This window comes from Muntiacus reevesi, chromosome 17 (assembly GCF_963930625.1).
Source record: "Muntiacus reevesi chromosome 17, mMunRee1.1, whole genome shotgun sequence".
Taxonomy (NCBI): domain Eukaryota; kingdom Metazoa; phylum Chordata; class Mammalia; order Artiodactyla; family Cervidae; genus Muntiacus; species Muntiacus reevesi.
Genome location: NC_089265.1, coordinates 56249331 through 56261877, shown reverse-complemented (window position 1 = coordinate 56261877; position 12547 = coordinate 56249331). Strand labels below are relative to the sequence as shown.

General features: G+C 40.6%; 1 protein-coding gene across 1 annotated transcript in view; it reads right to left on the bottom strand.

The window, feature by feature from the left end:
* RECK (reversion inducing cysteine rich protein with kazal motifs) overlaps nt 1-12547 on the bottom strand; it is a 77314-nt gene that overhangs the window by 39075 nt on the left and 25692 nt on the right. Inside the window, exon 7 of the mRNA XM_065908239.1 lies at nt 856-889. Within this exon, the coding sequence (XP_065764311.1) occupies nt 856-889 (34 nt within the window). The remainder of the gene's footprint in view (nt 1-855; nt 890-12547) is intronic.

Below are 12547 nucleotides of genomic sequence, written 5' to 3'. Positions count from 1 at the left end.
GAGGTGATGGATGCTGAGGACAGAGAGACAAGTGAGAATGGGAGAAGGATTGCCCCATGAGGCTGGCTTCCCTGCAGTGTGGGAGAGCATAAAACTATGTGTCAAAGACTATCTGGGAAATCTTGAACTAAATCCCAATAAGAAAGGGTAGCAAATAAAGTACAGACAGCTAATGTTTCTGATATTTTAATATACCCACTACCAAGCCCATCTAAACAACTCTTTGCTCCTCAGATGTGTTTCCCCATCTCCAACTGCTCTCATTGTTTCCTTCACCTAGAATGCCCTTCCTCCAATCTCTACTGTTCACGTCATGTCTGTCCTTCTAGGCCCAGTTCAGGTACCAACTCCACAAAGTTACTTCTAAACACCCTGCGGGAGGTGATCTCTCCTTCTGAACTCCCACAGCACGTTCTCAGTAACTCCAGCCCATACCTACCACGTCCCAGGGTTCTTTGTGTACAGATTATGCTTTCAAGATGTGTATCTTCCCTGCACAAAGCAAGCAGTCAGTGAATATCTGGAAGAAACTGAGGTAGCCCTCAGCAACTGCTGTATTATTTTACATTATATTATGTGTGCTCAACTTCTGAAAGTTATCCAAGTGGGGCATGATCTTCCTCTAAAACACCCAGCACTATTATCTGCTTTGTAAATCTCCAACTAAGACATGGCTCGAATGCTCCAGAGGAAGCAGCCTATCAGAATCCTGCCGTTTGCACATTCTTTCAGATGGTTTAGCAACACACTGTTATAGTAGCAAAGTGTTGGCAGTATTTATAATAGCTAAATCATATTCTGTAAGCTGTGTTTTGCTCTTTAGATTGCTGGTAAAACCACTTATAATATACTTACTTTCATTTCTGCTAATGCAACTGAAAAGAGCATTCTGTAAATTAAAGAAAAACAAAAAAATTAACCACCACAAAGAATTTCTAATTTTATTCCACTTTATAGTTATACAGAAATCAGGATATCAAACTACTTAATCTTTCTCAAAATCCAAGATTGAGAACAAAGACACTAAGATACAGCATCCTAGCGAAAAAGAGAAACCATCTTCAAATACATTTTGTGGATCAAGATTATCACGTAAGCCATAAGTTGACCACATTATAGCAAACCAAGTTTATGTAAAACTGTACCAATGAGCATATGAGGGGTATACCACCATGTAGTAATCTCAATTACTTCTTGCAGAATATAAAAAAGCTTTTAGAAAATAATATAATAAAGGACATTTAAGGAAATATATTAATATGTTTCATATAACCACAGTATTTTAAGAATTGAAAGGACCTTAGAGATCACTCTAATTGTACTCAAACATGACCATACACTAGACTCACCTGGGCTTCCTAGGCTTTACCCTAGACTACAGAATTAATACCAGGAATGAAGCACAGAAATATAAATTTTAAACAAGCCCTCGAAGATGATTCCTGTATAGCCATTCTAAGGACTAGAGTTGGGTGATCTCTCTACTACTTTACAGATAAATAAAACATTTCCTCAGCAAGGAAGAGACAGCCCCAAGTCACAAAGCAAGTCAAAACTAGAACCTGAGACTAGAATTAACATTTCTAGATCTCTTAGATCATTGTTTAGAAAACATCGCCCTGGCTTAAAGTCATTGTAAGGAATTTAAGAAACAAGACAAAAAAATTTCTTGTACAAAGTGAGTTGGATGATCAGGGCTTGTTGGGTATGATTAATATCACTCACACTTGGAAGAGGATGAATTCCTAAAAGAATATGTTGTTATTGTTCAGTCCCTAAGTCGTGTCTTGACTCTTTGCGATCCCATGGACTGCAGCACGCCAGGAATCCCTGTCCTTCTCTATCTCCTGAAGTTTGCTCAGACTCAACGTGCATTAAGTTGGTGATGCCATCCAACCATCTCATCCTCTGTTGCCCCTTCTCCTGCCCTCAATCCTTCCTAGAATCAGGGTCTTTTCCAATGATTTGGCTCTTTGCATCAGGTGGCCCAAGCATTGGAGCTTCTGCATCAGTCCTTCCAATGAATATTCAGGGTTGATTTCGTTTAGGATTGACTGGTTTGATCTCTTTGCTGTCCAAGAGACTCTTAAGAGTCTTCTACAGCACCACAGTTCAAAAACACACGGGTATAAATAAAAGGTAGACAGAAATCAAGGGCACCCTTATTAACGAATAGAGATGATTTTGGCTTTTAATTGTAACTAACTTCCAAGCTGGCTATGTGATCTGGACTTATTAAAGGACCAGCTTTACTGACATTTAAAACTTAGCTTCAAGGATCCATCTATGCAGTTGTGTGAAGCTGTGATGCATTTTCTCTACTAAATAATATTCTACTGTAGGAATAAACCACACTTTGACTTATCCAAAGCAAAACAAAATACTAGGACCCATAGATAAGGGGCAATAAATTCACTCAGTATGACTTCTTTCTGCTAGAGGTCTCATCAAACAATATAAAATAGTGAAAAGTAAGTATTCTTGGTATTCCTTAGTAGCGGTCTTTTTTATATTTCTCTTCATCCATGTTTCTGTGTTCTAGTTTAACTTTTCAGTCACCTATTATAGGTAGCCCTCTATTTTGGTTCAACGGTTTTAGGAACACCTTCAAGAAAATGACCTAAGTCAATATTAAAAAGTCATCTGTTACCAACTTTCCAGCCCCTCTTGATTGGGTCAATAAAATTTCTCATTGTCTTTCTCCTTCTAATATGCTGGTTGTTCCTCTAGGTTTTAGCTTTTTTGGTCCTGTTCCTAAAGAAGTATGGTTATTATCTTGGTGGCCATCCTGGGTTACACGGCCTGATTTCCATTTCCGTTCTTTTTCCAGTTATTCTTAAATTCTCTAGAGCTGTAGTTCTCAAGTGGAGGTTATTGTGTTTCCCAGGGAACATCTGGCAATGTCTAGAGACATTTTTGGTTGTCATAACTCATGGGGTTGGGGTGTGCTACTGAACTGACATCTAGTAGATAAGGAGTCTAGAGATGCTGCGAAACATCCAACAATGTGCAGGGCAGCTCCCCTACGACAAAGGACTACCCAGCCCCAACTGTGTCAAGGTTGAGAAATCCTGCTCTAGAAACTTACAAACTTGTTCAAGCTTGATTTTTAAAAAACTCGATCTTAAAAATAAAAGAAATACCACTCTGGGTCACTCTTGTGAATCATTTAGCTTCAGTGAGAGGTACTAAAGGACATAAAATGTGAAAAACAGCAGAGATCATCTAATCCAACTCCTTATTTGACAGAAGCCAACGACTGAAGTCTAGAAAGGAGAAATACTTATGAACCCTAGCTTTCACCCACAAACAGGTCAGCAAACTATGGAACCTGGCCACATCTTGATCACTGCTTGTTTTTATAAATAGTTTTATTAGAACACAGCCATACCCATCATTTACATATTGTATATGGCTACCTCACACAATAATGGCAGAGTTGAATGGACAGTAAGCCTAAAGCAGTCTATTAGCCTAAAATATTTGCTGACTCTTCACAAAAAGTTTGCTAACCCCTGACATAGAAGGACTCAGATGTCTCTCTTGATGTCACATCCAGAGCTCAGAGATATTCCCTAAGCATTTCTCATTATGTTCACTGATAGACCTTTCATACATACAGTTACTCTAACTTACTGAACTAAAGAAATATGAACTTTCATATTTCTACAAGGCAGCTCCTCTAGTGTTAATAACATGTTTACATCTCTTTATCTTTATCAATTTTAAGGTTTCAAAGAATGGTCCTTGTAGAGAATAGACTGGTGTCTGCCAAGAGGGAGAGTGTGTGAGAGGGCTGGATTGGGAGTTTGAGATTAGCAGATAGATGCAAATTGGTATATACAGAACTGATAAACAAGGTCCTACTGTATAGTACAGGAAACTATATTCAATATTCAGTGATAAACCATAATGGGAAAAAGAATGTAGATACATGTATAACTGAGTCACTTTTGCTGTATAGCATTAACACAACACTGTAATTCAACTATACTTCAATAAAAACATAAAATTAAATTTAAAACTTAACTTAAAAAATAAAAGAATGGTCCTTCACTCAAGTATACTGGTATTTGATAAATTCATCAATTCTCTGTTGCTCACTTTATATGCATCATGATTTTATCACATCCTTCTCCTCGGTAAGATTCCTAACCTTATGTAACTACACCTAAAGTATAAACTATGGGTAACTTTTTTGGTGGGGAGGGCACACAGCATGTGGGATCTTAGTTCTTTGATCTGAGATCATATCTGTGTTTCCTGAATTGTAAGCATAGAGTCTTAACTGGACTGTCAGAGACGTTCCAGTAACTCTACCTTTTTACTGCTTATTGTTGTTTAGTTGCTAAGTCGTGTCTGACTCTTTGCAACTCCATGGACTGTAGCCTGCCAGGCTTCTCTGTCCATGAGATTTCCCAGGCAAGAATACTGGAGAGGGTTGCCTTTCCTTCTCCACGGGGACTTCCCGACCCAGGGATTGAATCCAGGTCTCCAGCAGTAGCAGGCGGATTCTTTACCGCTGAGCTACCAGGGAAGCCCTTCACTGCTTAAACTACTGCTGGTTAGTTTGACAGGGCTTAGGACACGCATGAGTTACAGCACTGGCTTACAGTTTCTTCATTTCTTTAAACGGTCAATTTTGGGGGTCTTGGCTAAAGTCAAGTCTTAAATCCGGCGATCTCGGATCAAATATCTGATCGCCATCTAGTGGCAAACGCAGGCAGTAACTGAAGGTTTACACTTGGGTCTATACGGAGCCTCTTTTGACCCTCGTGCCACCAATACTATACCCGTATAAACACCTCCCCCACCCCACTCATTTTACTCTAGAAGAGATCAAAATTACAGGGTAACTGAGGTGAGGACCTACCACAACCTCAGACCCAAAGAACAAGCCAGCATGTGGGAGCTGACAGTGTCCCCAAAGATCTTCAAGTCCCAAAGCCTTCAGGATACAGCTCTTCACCGGAGAGGCAGGCAGTAAGCAAGGGCGGAGCCGGGGCGGAACCCAGAGCGCTCTGCTCGTGCCCTCCTACGACACCCTCCAGTGAGAAGACTTTGGATTATTTTGAAAGTAGCCAATGCAAAGCTGAATTTATGTCTGTAGAGTGATCTATTTTAACAGTCTCTTGTTTTTAAAATCAACATCTTAAATTGTGAAAAAAAATAATTTTCTTGGTTATTATTTCCTTTAAAAAATTTTGAACATGAAGTCTTTCTTCAGGCAGCTGCTTTCATTAACTAGTTCCCTGCCCTACCTTCAGTGGTTTTTGACAACTGCAATAAGCCCTTCCACCTGGTGCTGGGAGCAGGTAACCTGTGTGCAAACCTAGCAGAAACACTAAGATACAGAGTGAAATCAACAAGAACCCTATGTGATCTTTCATGTCACACTGACCTTCCTTTTGGGGTCCAAGTAGGAGGCACATTCTGCAGCTCCGACTTCTTGTCCATAAGTTAGCTCTGTAGGTTTATTTTTGACCTGGTCACCTGCTTTTCCACTTCAGTGACCCCTTCTAACATTCCTCCACTTGTCCACTTGTCTCAATCCTGTCTCTGTCCACGGCCCTTCTACTGTAACTGGCCCCTCCAGCTCCCTTTCCCATTCTCACCAATGATGATGATGAAAAAAAAACAAGGATCATATGAATCTTATTAAAAACAAACAAAATCAAGTTTGAATCTTGGATGTTTTAGTCACTTCTGCAGAAAGACCCAAAAGAACACATTCTATGAAATGTTAATGTTTCCTATTCCCAAGGCTACTAGTTAAAAGTAAAAAGGGGCTATTTTGTTCCTAAGGCCTCAATAAATAAAATCAGTTTGCTTTGCACAGATGGACTGATTTCTCTCAGTTTGAAGTTTTGCATGAAAAATCTAGCTTATTAAAATGTTAAATCAGAGATTAAATAGTTGAACTTTTTTCTGGGTCGCGTCACACAGCTTGTGGGATCTTAGTTCCCTGACCAGGGATTGAACCTGGGCCACAGCAGTGAAAGCACCAAGTCCTAACCACCAGATCGCAGGGAATTCCCCAACAAAGGAACTTGAAACACATGTTTTTTTAAACCTCTGCAAGATGTGTTCTCCTTGTTGTGGACACCATGGCTTTGCAGTGAAAAAAACCTAAGTGACCAGAACATGCAAAGGAGTTTAATATGACATTGTTGCTGTTCAGTCACTAAGTCACGGCTGGCGCTTCTGTGACCTTATGGACTGTAACCTATCAGGCTCCTGTCCATGGGATTTCCCAGGCAATACTGGAGTGGGTTGCCATCTCCTCCGGCAGGGGATCTTGCTGACCCAGAGACTGAACCGGTCTCTCCTGCACTGGCAGGTGGATTCTCTACTGCTGAGCCACCAGGGAAGCCCCTTAATGAGACACAGACATTCTTTGATTTCTTCAGCATCCCAAATAATAAATGTCATTTCAATAGTGGGACAAAAATGAGACCCTAAACTGAAGTAAGATGAACGGGTCTAGACTGCCCAGAGAAGTTTGTTCATGATTACCACAGAGCATCCAACCAACTGGAAGCAAATTCATTGGCAAGTACTGTTAACACCTGCAGGGTAACACAAGGTCTAGAACAGAGCTTACACAGAGTATGTGTCTGCGGCAGGCTGCCTGCTACAGTGGCCTCAATTTTTCACACTTCCCTGTGTCTCTTTCTCTCATGCTCACTCTGGACTTGATCGTGTATTTGCTTTAGTTAAGGGGACAGCAGTTAAGTGTGAGGAAAGTAGAGCCCTGCACATACATCAACACTTGCAGGTTTCATTTCTCTCTTGGGCTCGGGCCACCACCATGGGAACTTGTTTGAGCCACGCTGTGAAAGCACTGGGAAAGACTTGTGGAAGAGAGCTGAGTTGACTTAGTCAAGGGCATCCTAAACCAGCCAGGCCCTGGCTGATTTGCCAGGCAACTGGCAGATGCATAAGTGGGCCCAGCTTGCTCAAATCAGAACTGCCTAAATGAGTGAGAAATAATAAATTGTTATGGCTCTAGGCTATGGGGTTTAGGGATGGCTTGCTACACAACATTACAGACACAGTATTCAGTGCTTTCTCTGCTCATTCAAAGAATGACTAATTCATAGACATTTACACAGGGTTTTCACATAAAACTGCTATTTACTCTGAAACAAAGAACCTTGTGTACTGTCCAGAGTGGGAAAATTTTCTATTAAAAATTCTATCTATAAAAATACTAACTGTAGCACCTATTTACAGGCAACAAATTTCTGTTCATCCTTTAAGTCTTACCTGTGCTGTGAAGACTTCCTCATTACCCTGAGTAGGGTTTTTTCCCTCCAGGCTTCAAGGTGTCTTATACAGACTTCTAGCAATGTACTTGGATTTAAATTATAACGGACTATTTGGATTTCCCTCCTCCCATGGACTAGGCTATGGACTTCTTACTGTTCTCAGAGTACAAAGATCCTTCCATCTTTGTACTCTGAGAACAGTGTCTGGTACATATGAAGTGTCAACTCAATGAATGCTGAAGGAATGAATGAATGACAGATGCAAAGAAAAGTGAGACATAGACTCTGCCCATAGGAACTCAGGTGATTAGCATTAAAAAGTGACATGCAAACAAAGAGTTACACTATAAGGTGACAAAATGCTACAATAAAGTATGCAAAGTGTTTATAAATAGCAACTAATATTTTTGTGTGTGGAGGGAAGAGGGTTGAGCAGACAAGATTTTAAAGAGGCACCACCTAAGCCAGAATTTGGATGGGGTTGTGGTATGCTGCAGTGGGGTGGGATTTCACAGGCGTGCAGGTAAAAGGGAGTTCTGATTTATAATATTTGCTGATATGTATGGCATAAATACCCCCAACATGGCTGCTTTTCAAGTTAAAAACTGGCTTGCAAAATTCCTGAATATTTAACAACTGACCAGTTCTCCCTAGCAGGTAGGAGTTGGCTCTAGCCTACTAATGGATGGGAACGATAGGATGGATTCAGGGAGCAGGAATTCCAGGAGGACAATGGGTGGTACAACCACAACTAACAAAACACACAGCCAATCTGGGAAGTAAAAGCAGGAACCTGCAGAACTGTCAAGAAGGGAAGAGTTAGGACCAAGAAAAGCTTCAGTACACCAGGCTGAGGAACATGAACTCTATCTCACGGGTGAGTCACTGAAGAGTTTCAAGGAAGGGAATGATATGACCATATTTGGTCTTTGAAGAGGTCACCCTAGAAGTGGAGATAGTTTAAAAAAAAAAGAGGAGAAAGTAGAGACAGGGAAGCTACCTGAGCAGCTATTGCAGTGGTTCCCCAAAGTGGTATAAAGGCCTGAAACAGGCTGTAACTGAGGGTCTGGAAAGGAGGCCCGCTTAAGACATATTCCACAGGCAAGTCTTCAGGGTTTTATGGCTAGTTGTTCTTTGTTTCTGTGGGAGGTGGTGAGAAAGAATAAATAGTAGACAGTACCTCTTAGGTTTTTGGTTTGTGTGTCTGGGAGGACTGTACTTGAACAACCAAGTGAGGAATATAAGAAAGATGATAAGTTTTTGCCTGGGAACGAGTGTATGTGTGGTGTTGTGTAGCATGTAGGATGGAGGGAAGGAGAGGTAGGGAAGATAAGTTAGTTTGGCTGATTTATTGCGGCAAACAAAGCAATCAGGGTAGATGAGGTTCAGTTCAGTTGTGTCCGACTCTTTGCAACCCCATGGACTGCAGCACACCAGGCCTCCCTGTCCATCACCAACTCCCGGAGTTTACTCAGACTCATGTCCATTGAGTTAGTGATTCCATCCAACCATCTCATCCTCTGTCATTCCCTTCTCCTCCTGCCTTCAATCTTTTCCAGCATCAGGGTCTTTTCCAATGAGTCAGTTCTTCACATCAGGTGGCCAAAGTACTGGAGTTTCAGCTTCAGCATTAGTCCTTCCAATGAATATTCAGGACTGATTCCTTTAGGATGGACTGGTTGGATCTCCTTGCAGTTCAAGGGATTCTCAAGAGTCTTCTCCAACACCACAGTTCAAAAGCATCAATTTTTCAGCGCTCAGCTTTCTTCACAGTCCAAATCTCACATCCATACATGACCACTGGAAAAACCATAGCCTTGACTAGACGGACCTTTGTTGGCAAAGTAATGTCTCTGCTTTTTAATATGCTATTTAGGTTGGTCATAACTTTTCTCCCAAGGAGTGTCTTTTAATTTCATGGCTGCAGTCACCATCTGCAGTGATTTTGGAGCCCCCAAAAATAAAGTTTGCACTGTTCCCACTGTTTCCCATCTATTTGCCATGAAGTGATGGGCCCAGATGCCATGGTCTTAGTTTTCTGAATGTTGAGTTTTAAGTCAGCTTTTTCACTTTCCTCTTTCACTTTCAAGAGGCTCTTTAGTTTTTCTTCACTTTCTGCCATAAGGGTGGTGTCATCTGCATATCTGAGGTTATTGATATTTCTCCCGGCAATGTTGATTCCAGTTTGTGCTTCATCCGGCCCAACATTTCTCATGATGTACTCTGCATAGAAGTTAAATAAGCAGGGTGACAGTATACAGCTTTGACGTACTCCCTTCCTGATCTGGAACCAGTCTGTTGTTCCATGTCCAGTTCTAACTGTTGCTTCCTGACCTGCATATAGATTTCTCAAGAGGCAGGTAAGATGGTCTAGTATTCCCATCTCTTTAAGAATTTTCCAGAGTTTGTGGTGATCCACACAGTCAAAGGTTTTGGCATAGTCAACAAAGCAGAAACAGATGCTTTTCTGCAACTCTCTTGCTCTTTTGATAATCCAGCGGATGTTGGCAATTTGATCCCTGGTTCCCCTGCCTTTTCTAAATACAGCTTGAACACCTGGAAGTCCACGGTTCACAAACTGTTGAAGTCTGGCTTGGAGAATTTTGAGCATTACTTTACTAGCATGTGAGATGAGTGCAACTGTACAGTAGTTTGAGCATTCTTTGGCATTGCCTTTCTTTGGAACTGGAATGAAAACTGACCTTTTCCCAGTCTTGTGGCCATTGCTGAGTTTTCCAAATTTGCTGGCACATTAAGTTCAGCACTTTTACAGCAGTAGATGAGATTGCCTAGATAGAAAAACCTGGCCATTTGGATTAGACAGGGTCATAATCAAATCAGACTTGATCATATTTCTTCTGGGGATGATCTCATTCAGTTCACTTCTGAGAAGAATGGACTAAAGAGGAAATACACAAGCTCAACAGACTAAATAGGAGCTGTTCCCTTCCCCAATACAAAATATGACAAAACCAAAGAGCACACAAATGGAGAATAATCAAGATTTTATACTATCTTAAGCCAGTACTGCAGGACCTAATAGGTTTCGCTCTTTTTGGAGCTCATCAGCTGCAGGTAACGGCTCAAATCTAGTCCAATACAGCATACTGTAGAGCATTTTACCATTACAAAGCCTTCCATCCACCATCTTCTATCTATTATATTCTGACAGTCCTTGGGACTTCCTTGGTGCTAACTAAGAGAAGCTTCACATTTAGGTGCTGAAGGCCCTGCTGAGGCAGAGTAATCACATGACTCTTATTGTTAAAATTCCCCAAAGTCAACGGTCCACAGCCTCGGCTGTCATCTGCCATTCAAGAAGGCCTACTGTATTCTTGGAACTACTGCAGCACAGATCCAATCACACAAAGGCACAGAAGGCCTTGAGCTATCCAGAGAATACTGCTGGTCCCTGCCCTTCCAGCTTTTAATTTGGGAAGCTATTTTTTTCATCCCTTTTCCTTTATGCCTCTGGTAGTAAATCTAGAATCAAAGTTAATTTGAGAGAAAAGGAACAAAATAAAATTAAAACATAGAAATCTTTAAAGCAGAATATTTATTGTGACATTTCCTGAGGATACACTGTATACCATACAGACACACGTAAATATGCACCAAACAGTGGCATCCAGGGGTACCATGGAGTATGTGGTAAGCTACCATTTGTGTAGAGAAGGGTGGAGAAGAACTGTGTCTACATATTACTTCCATGTGCAGAAAGTGTCTCTGGTGACTCTAGGAACTGGGTGGCTGTGGTGTAAGAGGCAGGAAAGAGACTTCACTGTGTACCATTTTGAATTCTGAACATGTGAATACTAAAAAAAGTAAAATAAAATTTAACGCGTACCTGCACTCTTCTCTTATGCATTTAGCTGTGTGTTCATAGGACACTGCTAACAGAACTGAGCTTGGAACTCACAAGGCTGACCATCTTTGTTCTTGTGGTTCTTAGAGCCTCTTTTTAACATCCTCAGAGTCTTAATTTTACCTCAGTATTCCCACAGAACCAGAGTCCCAGGATACAGCATTCTTTTAGTTTTCTTTAGCAACAATTTAGTTTAAAACTTTAAATGGCTTAAGTTAAAAAAAAAAATCCTCACAAAAATATCTTCTTCTGGCTTTCTTTCATAGTTTCTCACTTTCCTTAATGAAATAACATCAAATAACGAGTGAAGGAAGCTAGAAAGAAAATAGAGAACTGAAAATTTTATCTCTGAAAAGAATATAAAGAAAAGCATAGAGAAGGATCTGTGAAAGAAGGAATAAACATGTAAAAACATAAAAGTCTGATGATAAATTTGCAGCCCTGTATTTCAGAGGTTCATGCAGCAAAGGAAAGGTACATATATATATGTATGGCCATTATGTTGAGAATGGCAGGTAAGGTCTGACATAAAGGCATGACACAGGCTTAAGAACCTGAAACTAAAGTCTGTCTCATCACGTCAGAGGCACTGCCAAGTCTCGGGAAATGCGTCAGCCTCACATCATCTTGATGTTTATTCTGACATTCGAGAAAATAGCTACCAACAACCAAGTTTGTTTTTAATCACCATCTTGGTGGCTAGAAGAAAATGTTTTCAGCCAACCTGTAGACAAAGACTATGCAAAAAGTTTCACACCTCGGGAAGTTTTCACTTTAGTTCTAATCAGCCAACTTGCCCTAGTGTGGCTAAACTAGTATGGTTCTACTTTATATCCAGCATCTGTTCTGATTACTGGTGCCTTCATTCTAGTCTTTGAACATTTTAAATGTCATCCCTTGTCTAATATCACACATGAATAGACGTGGCCTGATCAATACTTCTAGGTGTGGTTAAGACCAAGTTTGTGAAAACATACGGTGAACCTAGAACTGAGCATGCCTGTAACACTTGAACATGTCCATGACAGTTATCGTTACTGGTTGATTCTGGCAACTCTAACCAAATATGTGTGATTCTAAAAGAAGTAGTCTCAAATACTGAAGGAAGTATTCTTTCTCAGGTATTACCCAGAATAAAAGAACTGCAGAGACAAGTCTCTGCAGACTCTCTAGTCAAGTTTCCTGTTCGTTGCAGAAATCTCCTCCACAGTATGTTTATCCAGTAAATCTTTGCTTGAACACTTACAGTAATAAGAATTTCTCTTTTTCTTGGAATATCTCAATGCACTATTTTCAATGAACATAGAAAAGATCCTCCTACTGAAATGACAGATCAGTATATGGCTCCTCCTCTTTCTATTCCCTAAAAACGCAATTTTCAAAATCAGCTCTCACTTTTTTCTACACTTCC